The 20,250-nt window shown below is 40.0% G+C and overlaps 1 protein-coding gene across 7 annotated transcripts in view; it reads left to right on the forward strand.

The window, feature by feature from the left end:
- Positions 1 to 20,250, forward strand: part of ATP1B4 (ATPase Na+/K+ transporting family member beta 4) — a 41,792-nt gene that overhangs the window by 16,177 nt on the left and 5,365 nt on the right. For 2 of the 7 annotated variants that reach the window (XM_015105031.4, XM_060407634.1), the window contains exons 7-8: positions 29 to 124; positions 852 to 978. The exons of 1 other annotated variant lie outside the window; for it this stretch is intronic. In XM_015105031.4, the coding sequence (XP_014960517.1) occupies positions 29 to 124; positions 852 to 978 (223 nt within the window). Of the gene's footprint in view, positions 1 to 28; positions 16,056 to 20,250 lie in introns of those variants that run through there. 4 more of the 7 variants (XM_004022349.6, XM_012107348.5, XM_060407632.1 and 1 more) reach the window with 2 other exon arrangements.

Genomic DNA, 20,250 nt, shown 5'->3' on the forward strand with positions numbered 1-20,250 from the left:
CCTGATACATACTTGCTTCTACTTACAGAGAGGTGACGAAAATGACATCCGATCCATCAATTACTACCCAGAGTCGGCTTCTTTTGACCTCCGCTACTACCCTTACTATGGCAAACTGACTCATGTAAGTCTGTACTTCCCTTTAGTCTTTGCTGTCAAAAAGGGCTCAGAGGCAGGGCTGGCTGGGATCAATGAGAATCAGGGAGCAGCAGGTAGTAATAGCAACGGGGTGAACAGCTGCTGGCCCAGACCAGGAGTTCACTCCACCAATTCCTATCCCAACCGCTCCTTGCCAAATCTGAAGGAATCTCAAACATGGTGTGGCCTCATTCCTTCAGTTTACAGATAGAAAAATGAGGGTTCAGAGAGAGGAAGTGACTTGCCCAAGGTCACACAGCTAATTAGTGGCAGAGCCAGGAGCAGACTAATCACTTAGCGTTGCACTCAATGATGTCCAAATAATCGGGTTCCTTTTTCTCGTGCTTGGAGTCTTGGGGCAGTGAAGGCTTCAACGCCAGCTTGGAGACTTAATAAGTACTAGTTCTGGTTTGATTCATGGTCTGATACCCAGAAAACCATATCCTGCTGAGTTAGAACTTCTTCTCCCCAGAGGACAGTCAGACAACTGACACTGACTTACGAGAGAAACGTGTCATTTCCCCCCAGTCCCAGGGCAGAGAGAGCATCTCAGTTGCTTCAGCCACCTGTGACTTGGCATCATGGAATTTGCAGTCTCCTTTGTGGAGGTTATTCCATCCTGCACTGACCATCCAATCACATCCATCCTGCTGTCCTTCCCCATGCCCCCTCCCCTCCCCCCCACTTGGAATTCATTGTTCTTCCATCTACAGGTTAACTACACCTCCCCGCTGGTGGCAATGCACTTTACAGATGTAGTGAAGAACCAAGCGGTGCCTGTGCAGTGCCAGCTGAAGGGCAAAGGCATCATAAATGACGTCATCAATGATCGTTTTGTGGGTAGGGTAATCTTTACTCTAAACATAGAAACCTAAGAACTTCGGGGGGCCACTCCCACCAGTTCTGTTTCTGTTTTATTTCATGTTACCCTGGTAGCACCTGAATTCTTTTCCTCAATCAGGACACAGCCAGATGGACACCTGAGACAGTAGACCATTTTTCCTTGCCTTTGACATATGTACAAAATGGCATTGTGGAAACTATTTGATTTTTAAAGGTAGTCTCTCCTGATGACAAATAGATGATATTCGTTTCCTTTTCCCCCAGTTAAAACTAAAATCCATACTTGCTGCTAGAAGTCTTATTGTAGCGTAAACATAGTATCTGATAAAATTCACAGTAGCCATGAAGGACAATTTCTGTAATGATTATAAATTCATCATGTTTTCTAAAAATGTGTTGTTTTTAGAGGTGAGATTCCTCCCAACCAGGCTGATAACTAACCCTTTTTGTTAACCTGCCTGGCAAGGTCCTGCCCTAAGAATCACCAAGCAGACCAATCCAGAATACACCTAGGGCCACCATGCCCAGGGAACTCTGTATCCAAGGGTGCTTGTGAAATAGGCTTTCCTGGGCAACTAAATACTGCTTCACCAACTAGGTTATCTCCAACTGGAACAGAAGTCACTGATAACTGGATGTTGTTCTGGGATAGACCAGAACATAGACTTTCCCTATGACTACTTTGGGGAGGTGAGGCCCAGTGCAACTGGGGAGAACACCTACCACGTGGATGTGACTGTTACTAGATTCCTTGCTTTATGGTGTAGTCTTCCAAAGGCAAATGTTCCCGTAGAAAGGTTGTCTCTGCTTCAGGCAAAGGAAAAGACAAGGATGATCTCCACCACCTAATTCTTCTTGGGCTATTTGTTTGCCAGCAGTGTGATGCTCTTTTGAGACCTCAGGGATGGGTGTGTTGACCACCCTCTCACACCCTCTGCTACACCTTTGGGGACTGAAGTCAGGGTCTCCCAACTGATACATGGTAAGACAGAAATCTCCTGCCAGGCCACCCTATATTCAAGTCCCATTAGCCAGCTTTTCATTTTCTTAAAAAAATGGTATGAGGCAGATGTTTATCCAGGTTGTGGATCAGCCAGGCTGCTTTGTCTTATCTTTGGCCATATGACCATTCCGCTGCTTGTCTCTACTAGGAAGAGGGCTGGGACCAGGAGAAAAAGAGAGTGTCAGAGAAGAGTATAGTGTCTCAGGGTCCAAAGCAAGCTTAAAGGCCACCTGGAAATATCCAGAGTCAGAAGCTCCTCTACAGTGTTTACCTTCTCCCAAAACAGGGAACTGACAGTTTGGTAGTGAAGACAAACAAGTAAAGAAGTAACTACAATATAGTGTGACAAGAGTTTTAATATTAGTATGTGGGAATGCTATGGGAACATGAGGAAAAATAACTCAAGCTGAGAAAGTAGCAGAGGAAATTTTACATGCAAAGTCACAATCATGAAAGACCATGGTATGTTTGGGTAACTGTGAGCAGCTCATGTAACTCGAATGTAAAGGGCTCAGAGCAATGGCAGGGAGGGGCAGTGGACTGGGCTAGAAAGGCATACAGGTACTGAAAGAGGCCTTCGAGTTTTATCCAGTAGGAGAAAAGGAGTCATTAAAGCATTTTACGGGCTTCCCAGGTGGCTCAGTGGTAAAGAATCCACCTGCTAAGCAGAAGACACATAGGAGACATGGGTTCAGTCCCTGGGTGGGGAAGATCCCCTGGAGAAGGAAATGGCAACTCACTCCAGTATTCTTGCCTGAAAAATTCCATGGACAGAGGAGCCTGGCGGGCTACAGTCCATGGGGTCACATAGAGTCGGACATGACTTAGTGACTAAACAACAACAAACAAAAGCATTTTATGCAGGGAAGCTTTGTGATCATACTTCCTTTGCAGAAAGAGCACTTTGGCAGCCACATTGTGAAGGGTGCATTGCAGAGGGACAAGACTGGGGAATGGGCAGTGAGGGAGAAGGAATCAAGAATGACACTGAGGTTCTGAGCTTGGCAAGAACCACTGGGATGGTGATACTGTCGATTAAGACTGGGAATACATGAGTGAAGCAGGATTAGAGAGGAAGATGTTGAGATCAATTCTGGACATTTTAGGCTTGTGATTTCTACTTGTCAGACACTGATGTGGAGCTGTAAATATAAGTGGGTTGGGGAAGAAGGAAATCTGAGGACAAAAACAACATTTGTTTAAGTGAACTCTCTTAAGAAAGTCCACGGTATTTAATCACGGGAATTTGAGCCACTTATGTAAACATATCACAGCAATCTGGTCTCTCAGGTAGCGCCTCTCTCTTGGCTTATGGCAGAAAGGACTGCTGCTGCTCTTTGGAATCTCCTTCCCACACACCTTTCCAACTCTTAGTGACAGTAAAGGGGGGGCTGACTGCTATTAACAAGTGATTCAAAGACATGCGACAGCAGATTTGTGGAAAACACAAAAACAACAAAATTGTCTCCCCTCAACTCCTTTCCTTACCAAATTCGACTTTCAAAACTAACCTTTAAAAAGAAACCAACTTGAAGATAACAACTTGAAAACCTCCTAACAATCAGCTCAAATGATCAAAGTCTCAAGATTTAGTAGTAACAGATAATAGAACAGTAGATCTGGAAAGGAACTTAGAGAGCGTTTAGTGAAAACAACCCGCATTGCATCTGACTCCAGGTCCAGTGCTCTTTCTACTCTGAGCTGCTGCTTACCAGGAAGTACCATCTTTTAAAAAATCAATGAATGATAGATGTCCCAAACATTTTAAAACATATGTCAAATTTGAGTTAGAATAGTTAACATTTCACAGGAATTCAACTGGTGCTATATATTATACATAATACATGATCCTGTTAAATACGTTGACTATTAAACAGACAAGGAATTATGAATCTTTTGTCATACAGTATTTCTCATTCAACGGAATCCATCATTTCCACAGTTTCAAGGCAATATTGAATAGAAGTAGGATACTTGGGGATGTCAGCCAGGACATTTAAAAATAGCTTTATTATACAGAACTGGATATTGTATTTATTAAAACTGGATTCTAACAATTGAAGAAACTTCCAGTGGATTAATTTAAATAGTCCCCTAAATGGTGCTGTATCAGGATTTGATTTGTATACCATCTGTTGCACTGTACTCGGTTTTACTTGATTGTCAATGAGAAATACTACTTCCAAATGCCTTCATGATTTTTGTCCATGCTAGACTTAGGATTTTTTTTACTTCTTAGCCCTTGAAATTATTATTCTAACGTTACCTTTCTTAGGCATCTGTTTGCTGGGAATCTTCATGTAGAAAACATTAATATTGTCTTGGGGAGATGTTGACAGCAATAAATTAAAATAAAAAAGGAGTGTACGATTTCCTCTTTCTAAACTGTACCACTGATTTCCCCACAGGAATATTGGGCAGACATGTGGGTGGAAAACTTGACAACTGACAGCCTATTAGTTTAAGACTTTTTTTTCTTCTCCCTCCCATCTTTTTTTCCCGACTCTTGTGATTCGGCCACAGGAGAATGAAACTAAAAGTTGTTCCATTTCTAAGCATTTTTCCTTTTGCAACACTCATGCTCCAGTTTCTTGGAAGACTATTTTGTCAGAGTAAACTGCCTTTCTTCATCAAGGTTGAGTTTCTGGTATAAATTATTCTGTTTGTTTGCATAGGAGAAGAATGCGACGAGAAGCTTTGAGGCAGGGAAAAGGAACAGAAATTCAAAGAGAAACTGCAAGTTAAGTGACTTCAGGGCACATCTGACCACAGACTGTCTCCCAGAGCAAATCTCTAGTGGTGATTGCAGCTAAAGACAGAAATATTTCCATTCCCTTGTTTGACTCAGAGGCTAGGCTGTAGTAGGAACCCCTTCTTTCTTTGCAAGCTGCCCTGGGCTAAGGTCTACTAGGCAGATATGGTTTGACTGAGAGGAGGTCTATGATCCCAGTGTATTTCCCCCATCTAGGTTCTGTGTTAGAGTCCTTTTTCCTTACTAATTTCAAACATGATAAAGCAGTTTAACCAAATCATGCAGAAGTGTGATTTACAGTGTGATTTTATCCAGGCAGAAAATAATTTTGGGTGTCTGTGTAGGTACTGAGGGGTGTGAGGGGGGCTAGGATAGATGGAGGCAAAGGGCAAGGAAAATGGAGTTGAAATGCAGAACAGCCCTGCCTACTTCACACAGTTCTTTAGTTGTAGGCTAGGAAAGAAGAAAAGCTGATAGAGGGATCGAAAAGGTTTAAGAAGGATGTGGTAGGCTCTCAGTCTGACAGCCCTGTATTCAAGATATACTTCTCTGCAGGCCCCTGATTAGCCATAGCATCAGTTAGGATTCCAATAAGAAATAGACAGCATGTTGACAAAATAGAATAATTGGTAGAGGATTTATTTACAAAGAGATTAATTATAAATGTGTCAATGTAGGGAACAACAAAGAATAGCACAATAAACCAGCCTGCTGCTGCTGCCGCTATGTCGCTTCAGTCGTGTCCGACTCTGTGCGACCCCATAGACGGCAGCCCACCAGGCTCCCCCATCCCTGGGATTCTCTAGGCAAGAATACTGGAGTGGGTTGCCATTTCCTTCTCCAATGCATGAAAGTGAAAAGTCAAAGTGAAGTCGCTCAGTCGTGTCCGACTCTTCGCGACCCCATGGACTGCAGCCTACCAGGCTCCTCCGTCCATGGGATTTTCCAGGCAAGAGTATTGGAGTGGGCTGCCAAACTCTTAACCTTCCCTAGGCCCTAAGGGACAGAGTTAGGAAGTGGTTCCCAAAACCCAGAAGGACTGAGTAGGGTATAGCTGACCACCTCGAGAGAAGTGGTGACCTTGCTGGAGAACTAAGCTCTCTCAAGGTGACCTAGTAGGTAGGGAAACAGGAGAATAAATACCTTGACTTAATCTTCCTCCCTCCTTCTGATCTCCTGCTGGTAATTCTCATTGCCCAAACCCAGCCAAAAGTTAGAGGGCAAGTAAGCCCTCTGGTGTGGTCCATACAGGTCAGTCTTCCAAGGAAGAAAGCAGGGTGGAAAGGGGAGGGGGGACTACTTTTGGAACGTCAAACACAAAACATCTAGCACAGCCACCAAGATTTTGAGATTCTGAGCACAGACTCCTGGGAGCCTGGTAGAGTGCTAGAACCATCTACTGAAGTGACTCCAGTGACCAGGGCATTTTGTCTTCATGCATACTCTGCTCCACAGCTTTGGGGTCAGAGGCAGCAGGCTTTCCCATGATAGAAACTCTTTTCTCTGTTCTTTAATATTCATTCCCTTTTCCAATTTCCTCCTTCATACTTTCCTAATCTGGTATCCTTTGGTATGTTATTTAAAACTCTTTTGCTTGTAAGTCACAAAACTAATGAATAAAAACAATCTCAAATAGACTTGAGGATAAAAAGAAATTTACTGAATCATATAACTAAAAAGTCCAGGTCCTGGTCACTTTGGTTTCAGGCATAGCCAAGTCTTGGAACTCTATGTCATTAGGAACCAGTCTTTCTCCATCTCTCTATACTGCTTTCCATCACGTTGGCTTCATTCTCAGGCTCCACAATCAAGATATGTACAATGGCTGCCAGCACTATCAGGCCTATGTCCTCAAAGGCTAATTTTCCTTCAAAAGGCTTCCCTGGTGGCTCAAACGGTGAAGAATCTGCCCACAATTTGGGAGACCTGGGTTCGATCCCTGGGTAGGGAAGATCTCCCGGAGAAGGGCATGGCTACCCACTCCAGTATTCTTGCCTGGGGAATCCCATGGACAGAGGAGCTTGGCGGGCTATACAGTCTATGGGGTCGCAAAGAGTCTGGCACAACTGAGCAACTTATCACTTTCGCTTTCCCTTTGAAAAGGTCCCTGATAGTTCAAATAAAAATTTTGAGTCTCTCATTGGCTTGAATTGGATTCTGTGTCCATCCCTGAACCTACCTCTGTGGCCACAAGGAGAAACTTTTCTAATTGGCCAGGCTTAAGTCACATGCCCAGCCCTGGAGCTTGAGATGATATCAATACCACTCAGCTTGCCTGGAATGAAAGTCAGGGCGAGGTGATCCTCCTGAGGAAAACGGAAGTGATTTTACCAAAGAAAGGTGAACGAGTGGAAGATAGAATAGTTGTCCACTGCATTTTGTCAGTGTCCTGTCAAATCCTACATCTACTTATGGTTGTTCTTGTACTTTTAGACTAAAATCTTTTCAAAATTTTAACATTAAGGTCTCCAAAGACAGTCCTTTCACTCTACTCTGGCACTTTGTCAACACCTTTGGCTTGGAAAAAAAGCAAGGTGGAAAGAGAGAAAGAAACCATCTTGATTTATTCTACTTTGTCTTTACCAAAGAGAATTCCATAATTTAAATCTGCATTCAAAGCCGGGCTTCCATAAAACATTTTCTTCTCAGAATAGAATGATACAATCTTCATAAAATAGTTATTAATAACTTGAATCATAAAAGTATTTGACTTGCATCAGAACAAATTTGTTCACAAGTAAGACACAGGATGAGGGTAACATCCTTTCCCTCCCCTCCAACCCTCTGACTGATGACATCATCTTGTATATAGAAAATCCAAGGAATCTATTAAAAGACTATGACAGCTAGAGAATAAGTTCACTAAGATTGCAAGATAAAATATCAGCACAAAAAAAATGATGGTCTTTCTCTGTACTAGTGGTGAACAATTAAAAAATGAAATTAAAAAACAATTCCATTTATAATAGAATAAAAAAGAATAAAATATTTAGGAAATGATTAACAAAACAAGTGTAAGACTTACACACTGAAAACTACATAATATTGTTGGAATAATATATAATGGAAATAACCCCAATGTCCACCAACTAATGAACGGATAAACAAAATATAACATATCTATACAGTGGAATATTATTCAGGCATAAAAGGAATGAAATACTGATCCATGCCACAGCATGGATGAACCTCAAAACATTATGCTAAAAAAGCCAAACGCAAAAGATCATGTTTGATTCCATTTATATGATGTATTCAGAATAGGTAAATCCATAAAGACACAATACATCTGTGGTTGCCAAGGGCTGGAAGGAAGGGGAATGGAGAGTGCCTTTTAATAGGGATGAGAATATCTATCGATGTATCACTTATCTATCTATATATCCATTTATATATAGAGGAAGAGAAATTTCTGGGTCCTATGGTAATTTTATGTTTAACTTTTTGAGGAACTGTCCAACTGTTTTCCAAAGCAGTTGCACCATTTTACAGTCCCACCAGCAAAGTATGAGGGCTCCAACTTCTTTATATCCTTTCCAACACTTTTACTATTTTTTTCTTATTATAGCCATCCCACTGGGAGTGCAGTGGCATCTTATCATGTTTTTTTTTAATATATATTTATTTAGCTGCTCTGGGTCTTAGTTGCAGAATGTGGGATCTAGTTCCCTTACCAGGAATCGAACCCGGGTCCCCTGCATTGGGAGCTTGAAGTCTTAGCCACTGAACCACCAGAAAAGTCCCCTTATCATGGTTTTGATTTGTATTTTGCATTTCCCTGATGACTAAGGACAGAGAGCATTTTTTTTTTCTTCTGCTCATCGGCCATTTGTATATTTTCTTTGGAGAGATGTCTATTTAGATCCTGTGCTCATTTTTAGTTTGGTTGTCTTTCTACTCTCCATTTGTTAGGCTTATATACCTTTATCAAATACAAGATTTGCCAAAATCTTTGGAGCAAGTTGTGAACTCAGAAAGTGTGAGTCTTCCAACTTTGTTCTTTTAAAAAAAAAATTTTTTTTAGCTTTTCTGCATACCTTTAATTTCCATGTAAATTTTTTGACCTGCCTGTCAACTTCTGCAAGAAAGATTCTATTTCAATGGTTGCTTTAGAGTTTATAGCAGGTTTTCTTAATCTCAAAATTGGTGACTGTTTGGTCCAGGTGATTCTTCATTTCAGGGGCCATCCTGTGCATTTGAAATGTCTGGCAGCATCCCTGGCCTCTACCCAGTATACATCAGTAGTGCCCTCTTCAGTTGCAGAAACGAAAAATGTCTGCAGACATTCCAAAATGTCTTCCAGGGTCAAAATCACCCCTGATTGAGAGCCACTGGTTTAGAGTATATACCTTTAACATCATAACCTACCTTTAAGTTATATCATACCACTTTACATATTGTATATAAACCTTACCATAGAACCATATGTTTAACTTCTCCCCTGTGGGTTTTTCTGCTATTGTTATCATACATTTTACTGATTCATATATCATAAGCTGCTCAACACATTGTTATTATTTTTATTTAAACAGTAAACTATTTTTAATGAGATTTCAGTAATGAGAAAAATTATTATATATTTAATTATGTAGTTATCATATATTTTATACTGACAACCTCTACCATTTGAGTTGTTTAGACCATTTATATACTATGTGATTATTAATTTGGTTGTATTTAAATCTACTATCTTGCCATTTGTTTTCTGTTGGTCCCATCTGTTTATTGTTCTCCCTTTCTTGTTTTTCTGTCTTCCTTTGGAATTCATTGTTTTTAAAATGATTCTACTTTATTGACTTATTAGCTCTTATTGCTTCATTTATTTCTTGTGTGTGTGTTTTTAGACATTGCTTTAGGGTTTCACTGTAGAAATCCTTAATTTATCACTCTCTACCTTCAAGTCATATTATATCAATTCATGTATAGTATAGGAATTTTACAACAATTAACTTCCATTTCATCTTTGTGCTATTTATCATACATTTTTCTTCTATGTGTGTTATAAACACCACACTTCATTGTTATTACTATTATGCTTGCTTTATCATGTATCATTTTTTTGTTCTTAACATGACTTTTAATAGCTAAATAGCATTATGTACTATCTATAATGCATCAAAATTTAATCAATTCCAAATTGTGCACTAAGGTTGTTACTTATTTTTCCTTGATATTAATGATCAGTGAACATTCTTGTGCTAAAATCCCTTTGCACACTTCTGATTATTCCTTTAGGATATTTTCTGTGGCCAAAAATATATATATATACAACATAAAATTTTCCATCTTAACTATTTTTCAGTGGAGTCCAGTACTGTTCAGTGAGTTCACATTTTTGTGAAACAGATCTCCAAAATTTTTCATCTTACAAATCTGAAACTTTGTACCCATTAAACAGCAATTCTTCTTTTCCCCTTCCTCCCAGCCTCTGGTTAACAAACATCCTACTTTGTTTCTATGAATTTAGATACCTCATATAAGTGGAATTATACAGTATTTGTCTTCATGTGGCTTATTTCACCTAGCATAATGTCCTCAAGGTTCATCCATGTTGTAACATATGACAGAATTTCCTCCCTTTAAAGGCTGAATAATATTCCATTGTATGAATATTCCACATTTTGTTAACCCATTCATATGTTGATGAATATTTGGGCTGTTTCTACCTTTTGGCCATTATGGATAATGCTCCTATGAACATGGGCAAACAAATATCTTTCAAGACTCTGCTTTCAATTCTTTCGGGTACACACCCAGAAGTGGGACTGTCGGATCATATGGTAGTTCTATTTTTAATTTTTAAAGGAACATCCGTATAATTTTTCATAGCAGTTGCATCATTTTACAGCCCTTTCAACAGTGCACAAAGGTTCCAATTTCTCCACGCCCTTATCATCATGTTATTTTCTGTTTTGTGATAGTAGCCATGCTAATGAGTGTGAGGCAGCTCATAGATCTGTGTTTCATTAGGGTTGATGCCTAGAGTTTTATTTTGTTCCGTTGATTGGGCCATGTTTCTCTGTTTCTTGTAATTTTTTGCTGGGCTTTGGGCATTTGAAAAACAACCACTTCTCCCAATCTTTAAGTGCTAGCTTCTTGCAAGGGAAGACGTTCTCCAAGCTTCGCTGCTGAAAGTTCTGAAACCTCTCAAACCTTTTCCGATCTCTTGCTCCCCCTGGTGTCTTCTTGCAGAACTACAGTCCTAACACGATGTTCTTTATTCTCTGCTGCTGCTGCTAAGTCACTTCAGTCGTGTCCAACTCTGTGCGACCCCAGAGAAATGGGTTGCCATTTCCTTCTCCAATGCATGAAAGTGAAAAGTGAAAGTGAAGTCACTCAGTCGTGTCCGACTCCTAGTGACCCCATGGACTGCAGCCTACCAGGCTCCTCCGTCCATGGGATTTTCCAGGCAAGAGTACTGGAGTGGGGTGCCATTGCCTTCTCCGTCTTTATTCTCAGTGACTTTCAAATCTATTTTCATGCATTCGTGTCTGACTCTTTGCGACCCTATGGACTTTGGCCTCCAGGCTCCCCTGTCTATGTGATTCTCCGCACAAGAATACTTAAGTGGGTTGCCATGCCTCCTCCGGGGATCTTCCCAGTCCAGGGATCGAACCCACGTCTTTTATATCTCCTGCATTTGCAGGCAGGTTCTTTACCACTAGCTCCACCTGAGAAGCCCAAACCTGCTCTCAGTGGCTTCCAAACCATGGTGCTAGTCCCATCAGTGTTCTGAATCAGGCAAGACAGAAGCTAGTTCCTCTGGCAGTCCCAGACAAGTCAGAATGTTGGACATATGTTCCTTTTTTATTCCTTCTGGGGGGAGGTGCTCTGGTATGGAGGTTTTCCTCCTGGTTACTCTGTACTATGCTACACAGAGGGAGTGACCTGAACGAGTAACCCAAGTGCATGAATTTTCCTACTCTTTCACTGGAATCCCTCTTGGTTTTATAAGGGCCTAGTTGCTGTAGCTTCTCAGCTGGTCTCTAGAGTTTTCACAGAGGTATTCTGGTCTGTGTATTACTGTTAACTCAGTATAACTCAGTGTCTCTGTGGGGAAAGGAGGGCCTGTAACTTCCTAGTCCACCATCTTGTTACCTTTGCCCGTATTTTAAATCAGGTTTTCTAAATCATTCAGTTGTAGAAGTTCATTATATATTCTGCATATTAACCCCTTATCAGATTTATAAATATTTCTCCCTTTCCATGAGGATTCCTTTTCAATCTGTGTTTTTAATGTGTCTTTTAATGCAAAGATTGTGTCCTTTAACGCAAAAATGTTTTAAATTTTAACATAGTGCAATTTATATATTTTTAAAAATTTGATGCCTGCATTTTTTGGTGTCAAATCCAAGAAATTATTGCTAAATCCATTCTTTTACTTTTAAATTATTTGTGTTTTTATATTTAAAGTGTGTTTCTTGCAGGCAACTTATAATTGGGCCTTGGTTTTAAATCCACTCTCTTGAGAATATCTGACTTAATTGGGGTACAACTTCAGTAGTGTATCTGCCCCATTTATTCTTTTTTTCCTCTTTTTGCCTAATTTTTGATGAATTGCATATTGTTTATTATTTCACTTTTGCCTTTGTTGGTTTTATTAGCATTTGCTCTCTATTGTTATTTTAGGGTTGCTTTATCTACACTAGATTGTTAATATTATTTTAAGTCAATTTTCTCTTAAGGATTTAAATAATAAGAAAAAATCATATATGTATGTATATCTCCTTATTGTAACAATTTCTAGTGTTCTTTATTCCTTTGTAGAAATCTACATTTCCATCTTATCATTTTCCTTCTGCCTGAAGAAATTCCTTTAACATTTACCAGGATGGGTCAGCTAATAATGCATTATTTCAGCTTTTGTATATCTGAATAAGTATTTCACCTTCTTTCTTGATATTGTTAAAAATAAGACAACAGGTCACAAATGGAGTCACTTATGCTAAGTCTCACATCACCAAACAAAACTTAACTACAGTTTCAGCTTTCCCAAAAATGGAATCTTAAACCAATCAGTCAGGAATTACCTGATCACTACTAGTGAGGCAATTTTTCTGATAGACCCCTGCCATCCCCTAAAGGAGTGAACTTGCCACAATGAATCTTCTAGCATAATTTCCTTGCTCCTGTTCCCTTCTGCCTATAAAAATCTTTCATTTTGTATAGTTCCTGGAAATGCCTTTCTACTAGATGGGATGCTGTCCGATTCATGAATCACTGAATAAAGCCAATAAGATCTTTAATTTTTACTGAGTAAAAATTTGTTTTTTAACAATATTTTCACTGGGCAAAATTCTAGGTTGACAATCATTTTTAATTTCAAGACTTTAAAGGTTTTGCTCCTCTGTCATCTTACATAATTTCTGATATATAATTTACTATCATCCTTTTATATAACATGCCTTGTTCTGGTTGCTTTTAAGATTTTCTCAGGGAATTCCCTAGTGGTCCAGTGGTTACAACTCAGTACTTTCACTGTTGTGACTCCGGTTGAAACCATGGTCAGGGAACTAAGATCCTTCCTGCGAGCTGCAAAGAGGGGTGAAAAAAAAAGATTTTCTCTCTCATTCATGAGCAAATTTAATCATATATGCCTTGGTGTAGTGTTCTTTAATATTTTGTGTGCTTGAGGTTCTTTGAGCTTCTTCGATCTGTGGGTTCATAGCTTTCATGAACTTTTGGAAAGTTTTTAACCATTTTCTGTACTCCCTTTGAGAACTCCAGTTACACAAATACAGTTTTACCACAGCTCAGTGATGCTTTGTTCATTTTTTTGGATGCTTTTTCTTCTGAGTGTGTCATTTTGGATCATTTCCATTGCTATATTTTCAAGTTTACTATTTTTTTCTTCTTCAATGTCTAATTTACTGTTAGTCCCATTCAGTATGTTTTTATTTCAAATTGCATAGTTCTCAATTTCATAGATTTTATTTCTCTTTTTATATTATACATGTCTTTATGACTTTTGAACATACAGAGTTATAGTTGTAACAGTTTTAGTAGCTATAACAACTGTTTTAATGCCCTTGTCTGCTAATTCCAACATCTCTGTTGTTTTGGGGCTGCTTTTGATGGGTTGATTTTTTTTTTTTCATCTCATTATGACTTAAGTTTTCCTGCTTCTTTGCATGCCTAGCCATTTTTTATTAGATAACCAACATTGAGAATTTTAACTTGTTGAGTACTAGTTGTCTCTGTAATCGTACAATTATCGAAGCTTTTCCCTCAGAGACACTTAAGTTACCACATGGAAACAGTTAAATCCTTTAGGATCTTGCTTTTATGATATTTTAGGTGGGTTGAGAGCAGTGTTCAGTTTGAGTCTAAATATCCTCCACCACCTAGGCCAGAACCTCAGTATTCTACCCAATGTTCCATGAATTGTGAGATTATTACCAGTCTGGCTAAGGGAACAGGTGCTATTTCCATGTCTATTTGTGTTCTAATCCTTTTTTGTGATTAATTCCTTAGCCTTGAGTAGTTTTTTCACATGTGAGCACATCAATACTTGAGAGGACCCTCTGCAGGTCTCTGAAGTTATACACATATATGTATATGTATATATGTACATATATGTATATAGTCTTACTCTGTCTTGCAAATACTGGCTACGTTAGTGTCCCCCAGATTCTTCACTCCCTCTCCTCAACTCATGGGGTTTTTCCATTTCTACCTGATTCCCTCTCCTTATGGTATGTCCTGGAAACTCTCTCCAGACAGTATGCTGAGCAAACATGGGGATCACCTCATTTGTTTCCCATTTCTCAGGGACCACTGTCCTTCATTACTTAATGTCCAGTGACTTGAAAACTGTTATTTCATTGCTGGTGTCCATTTGTAAAAATGTAGTAATCTTTTTGTAATAAGAGAGTAAATCCAGTCTCTACTGTACCATCTTGGCTGGTAGCAAAAATCTACCTCCTTTTTTGTTAAATTTTATTTCAAAGTATTTCAGTCAGGCTTCAATTAAAGTAGTAGGACTGCTCTGCGTGTTTGTGTACATGTGCACACGTGAGTGTGCATGTGAGTGTATGTGTGTAGCTTTTAAGGCATTCGTTATAGAGATTTTACCTTACACAATTGTGAGAACTAGTTAAGAAGCCTCTGGAAGGCTCCTATCTTCACATCTGATGCTGGAACTTGAAATCCACAGTGCAGATAGTCAGGAAGGCAAGATGGATGTAGATATGAAGTATGGGAGAGAACCAAAACAAACTGGACCTCGCGAGCAGGAGCTGGCATTCCCAAGGATGAACTGAAACTTGTGTCAGTTCTTTTTGCCTCTGACCTTGACGGAATGTGTATCCTGTAGAGGCCAAGACACTGTCACCAAACTAAACTCACACACCTGACTCAGGACTCAGAAAACTTAAAGGAGAATTGAGGGCAAGGTGGGACAGTTTCAAACCCAGTTGCTATCTTGTGCCGCTGAAGTCAGTCAGCAGAAAAAAACAATGTGTTCAAGCTACAAAATGGCTACTGCTTTCCTTCAGTCCTCCAAGTCCCCCACAATAATCTCTCCTGTGTCCCACCCTAGCTGGAAACATAAAGGAAAAGGAATTCTGGGAAGTGTAGCTGACCTAAACGAATTAACTGATTACCAATCTACTATGAAGTAGTTTATAATTTAAGTCATTTCAGTGAATGAAGTATTTTCTCCATTTCTAGTTATCCTCATTTGTTCCTAATACAAAGAAAATTTAACTTTTAAATATTTACTTTGGGGACTTCTCTGTGGCTAAGACTCTGTGCTGCCAATGCAGGGGGCCCAGGTTTGATCCCTGGTTGGGGAAATAGATCCCACATGCCACAGCTAAGAGGTCACATGGTACAACTAAAGAATTTGCATGTCACAAGTAAAGATCCTGCATGCTGCAAATAAGACCTGGCACAGCCAAATAAATAAATAGATATTTTAAAATAAATAAACAAATGACTGAATAAATATATATCCAGCAACCTTGATGATGTCATCAATTGTATTAGTATTTATTAGTGTCTCTTGGATTTCCTGGGTATACACTCACAGCAGAAAAAGTTATGATTTTTTCAATATTTATTGTACTAAATCATTTTATTCCTTTATTGCATTGATTAGAATAAGAATATGTGGAAGAATAATTATAATAGCATTCCTGTGTAATTCTTGGTTATCTTGGAAATGTTTTTAGTCTTTCATTCTTCAGAATGATATTTGTTGTTTGTTTTTAGTAAGGAGCCTTTAGGTAGGTCTTTCTATTCCTCTTTTACCTTGTGTTTTTATTAGGGATAGTTACTGGATTTTATGAAAGCAATTAAAGTATATTATTAATATGACCCATGATGTTCTTCTTTAATTCATTTCGTTATGAATTACGAGTACAGGTTTATTTATACTGAACCGCCTTTGTATTCCTTGACTATATCTAAAATGATAATAATGGATTATACAATATTTTCAACATTAAATCAGTTCAGAATTAACTGCAACTAACAGAAAGCCTTGGAGAAGGCAATGGCACCCCACTCCAGTACTCTTGCCTGGAAAATCCCATGGACAGAGGAGCCTAGTAGGCTGCAGTCCACGGGGTCGCTGAGAGTTGGACACGACTGAGCGGCTTCCCTTTCACTTTTCACTTTCATGCATTGGAGAAGGAAATGGCAACCCACTCCAGTGTTCTTGCCTGGAGAGTCCCAGGGATGGGGGAGCCTGGTGGGCTGCCGTCTATGGGGTCGCACAGAGTCGGACATGACTGAAGTGACTTAGCAGCAGCAGCAGCAACAGAAAGCCTAATTTAAAATAGCCTGTTAACCATAAAGACACTGAATTATTCAGCAACAGTGGAAGTCTGGAGCAGGTGTTTCCAAGGCCTTTGAGAGGCTGAATAAACTCATCAAGGACCCAGCTCTCTCACTTTTCCATACTGCCATTAGAAGTGTGCTCTAATGAAGTCGAATCCCTTTTTCAATGTTTGACTGCTGACAGCTTTTAAGTTTCACCCTCCCTCTTCCCTTTGTACCTCACATCTTGGTAAGTTGGTAAGAAAGCCTGGGTTCTCCTTTGTTTGGCACCAGCCATAGATTCAAACCCCCAGGCCCCAACCCATGGACAAAAACCTTCACTCCAGCCCACCACCCCCCAGACCACCATAAAAGTCCCCAGCCAGGGCTTCCCAGGTGGCACTAGTGGTAAAGAATCTGCCCGCCAACGTAGGAGTTGCGGGTTTGATCCTGGGTCACGAAGGTCCCCTGGGGAAGGAAATGGCAACACACTCCAGTATTAAGAAAAGAAAAGAAAAAAGAAAGAAAATATCCCAAGCCAGTCTTTCTTTCCTTCCTCTCTCACATCATTTCAGATCAGTTTGAGATGCCTGCCCTGGTTGCCCCAGAAAGCCTCATTATGTAAGCAATTTCAGTGTTGACATCAAAACCAAATTTGGGGTGGGGGTCCATGCTGTAGGGTGTCCACAGTCAGTACTGTGAGCAGAATGCTGAGACAATGACCACCACCACCAGGGGTGTGTCTTCGCTTGCTCTGGCTTGCTAACTGACTGATGCCTGCTGGCTAGCTTGCCCTTTGAGTTGTGCTGCTTTGTGCTACATTGGCTGAGTCCTGCAGAGCTCTGTTATAGATTTAACTAAGTCAGGAGTTTCAATAATTAATTGGCATTTAGAAGTATGGGATCAGAGCCCTCCTTAAAGTGAATGACCCTGGGTTGTGTGTCTTGGCCCAGACCTATCTGTGAGTCTTAGAATGAATCATCTGTCTTGATTCCAGCCTAAGCTGTGACTAATGCTGTTGAGTCGCTAAGTCGTGTTTGATTCTTTGTGACCCCATGAGCTGTAGCCCACCAGGCTCCTCTGTCCATGGGATTTCCCAGGCAAGAATACTGGAATGGGTTGTCACTTCCTTCTCCAGGGGCTCTTCCTGACCCAGAGAAGCCATATATATATATATATATATATATATATATATATATATATAAAATCATACATCAATGTGAATTAGTCATAATTATAAAAGAAGAGAAGCAAAAGGCAAAGGAAAAAGGGAAAGATATACACAACTGAATGCAGAGTTCCAAAGAACAGCAAGGAGAGATAAGAAAGCCTTCTTAAGTGAACAATGCAAAGAAATAGCAAAAAACAATAGAATGGGTAAGATTAGAGATCTCTTCAGGAAAACTGGAGATACCAAGGGAACATTTTATGCAAAGATGGGCACAATAAAGGACACAAACAGCAAGGTCCTAACAGAAGCAGAACAGATTAAAAAGAGGTGGCAAGAATACAAAGAAGAACTATACAAAAAAGATCTTAATGACCCAGATATCCACGACAGTGCAGTCACTCACCTAGAGCCAGACATCCTGAAGTGTGAACTCAAGTGGGCCTTAGGAAGCATTACTATGAACAAAGCTAGTGAAGGTGATGGAATTCCTTCCAGCTGAGCTATTTCAAATCCTAAAAGAGGATGCTGTTAAAGTGCTGCTCTCAAATATATCAGCAAATTTGGAAAACTCAACATTGACTACAGGAATAGAAAAGGTCAGTTTTCATTTCAATTCCAAAGAAAGGCAATGCCAAAGAATGTTCAAACCACTGTACAACTGCTCTCATTTCACATGCTAGCAAGGTAATGTTCAAAATCCTTCAAGCTAGGCTTCAACAGTACATGAACTAAGAACTTCCAGATATATAAGGTAGATATAGAAAAGGCAAGGAACCAGAGATCACATTGCCAACATTCGTTGGATCATAGAAAAAGCAATAGAGTTCCAGAAAAACATCTGCCTCATTTACTATGCTACAGCCTTTCACTGTGTGGATCACAACAAACTGTAGAAAATTCTTAAAGAGATGGGAATACCAAACCACCTTACCTGCCTCCTGAGATACCTATATTCAGGTCAAGAAGCAACAGAACGGGACATGGAACAATGGACTGGTTCCAAATTGGGAAAGGAGTACGTCAAGGCTGTATATTGTCACCCTACTTATTTAACCTATATGCAGAGTACATCATGTGAATGCTGGGCTGGATGAAGCACAAGCTGGAATCAAGATTGCCAGGAGAAATATCAATAACCTCAGATACATAGATGATAGCATTCTAATGGCAGAAAGCAAAGAGGAACTAAAGAGCCTGTTGATGAGGGTGAAAGAGGAGAGTGAAAAAGCTGGCTTAAAACTCAACATTCAAAAACCTAAGATCATGGCATCCAGTCACATCACTTCATGGCAAATAGAAGGGGAAAAAGTGATAGCAGTGACAGACTTTATTTTCCGGGCTCCAAAATCACTGCAGATGGTGACTGCAGCCACGAAATTAAAAGATGCTTGTTCCATGGAAGAGAAGCTATGACAAACCTAGACAGCATATTTAAAAGCAGAGACATCACTTTGCTGACAAAGGTCCATATAGTCAAAAAGCTATGGTTTTCCAGTAGTCATGTATGGATGTGAGAGTTGAATCCTAAAGAAGGCTGAGCACCAAAGAATTGATGCTTTTGAACTATGGTGCTGGAGAAGACTCTTGAGAGTTCCTTGGACAGCAAGAGCAAACCAATTAATCCTAAAGGAAATCAACCCTGAATATTCATTGGAAGGACTGATGCTGAAGCTGAAACTCCAATACTCTGGCCACCTGATGCAAAGAACTGACTCACTGGAAAAGACCCTGATGCTGGGAAAGATTGAAGGCAGGAGAAGAAGGGGACAACAGAGGATGAGATGCTTGGATGGCATCACCGACTCAATGGACATGAGTTTGAGCAAACTCCAGGTGATAGTCAAGGACAGGGAAGCCTGGCGTGCTGCAGTCCAAGAGATTGCAAAGAGTCAGACATGACTTAGCCAGCAAACAACAACAATAATTAAGACTGGTTCACGTTGATGTATGGCAGAGACCAACACAACACTATGAAGCAATTATCCACCAACGGAAAAGAATATGTTATATAAGTCTTAAGTGAGTAAAGAAAAATGTATAACTTTTAGTATTAATTATTAAAGGCTTTCAAGTGAAAAAAGAATGAATGATGCCCCACAGTAGATTGTTGTAGCCTCAGTGCTGTGGTCACACCCATTAAGGTTTCCATACTCAAAATTATTGAAACTACTGACTCTGTCCAAGCAAATGGTAGATATTTTTCTGTAACAGATTTGACTAATACATTCTGTTCAGTCTCTATTTCAAAAGTCTCTCAACTGTAGTTTGCCTTCACCTCCTAAGGTACATGATACACCTTTACCTGGTTATCTATGGAGCACATTAACAGTCTTGCCATTGCACACAATCTTTGCAAACAGATATGGCTTTATACTCCTGACATCCTCCTCTGAGGCTATTCACTGCTGCTGCTGCTGCTGCTAAGTTGCTTCAGTCGTGTCCGACTCTGTGCGACCCCACAGATGGCAGGCCACTAGGCTCCTCTGTCCCTGGGATTCTCCAGGCAAGAACACTGGAGTGGGTTGCCATTTCCTTCTCCAATGCATGAAAGTGAAAAGTGAAAGAGAAGTGGCTCAGTCG

The sequence above is a fragment of the Ovis aries genome, chromosome X, assembly GCF_016772045.2.
Source record: "Ovis aries strain OAR_USU_Benz2616 breed Rambouillet chromosome X, ARS-UI_Ramb_v3.0, whole genome shotgun sequence".
Classification (NCBI taxonomy): domain Eukaryota; kingdom Metazoa; phylum Chordata; class Mammalia; order Artiodactyla; family Bovidae; genus Ovis; species Ovis aries.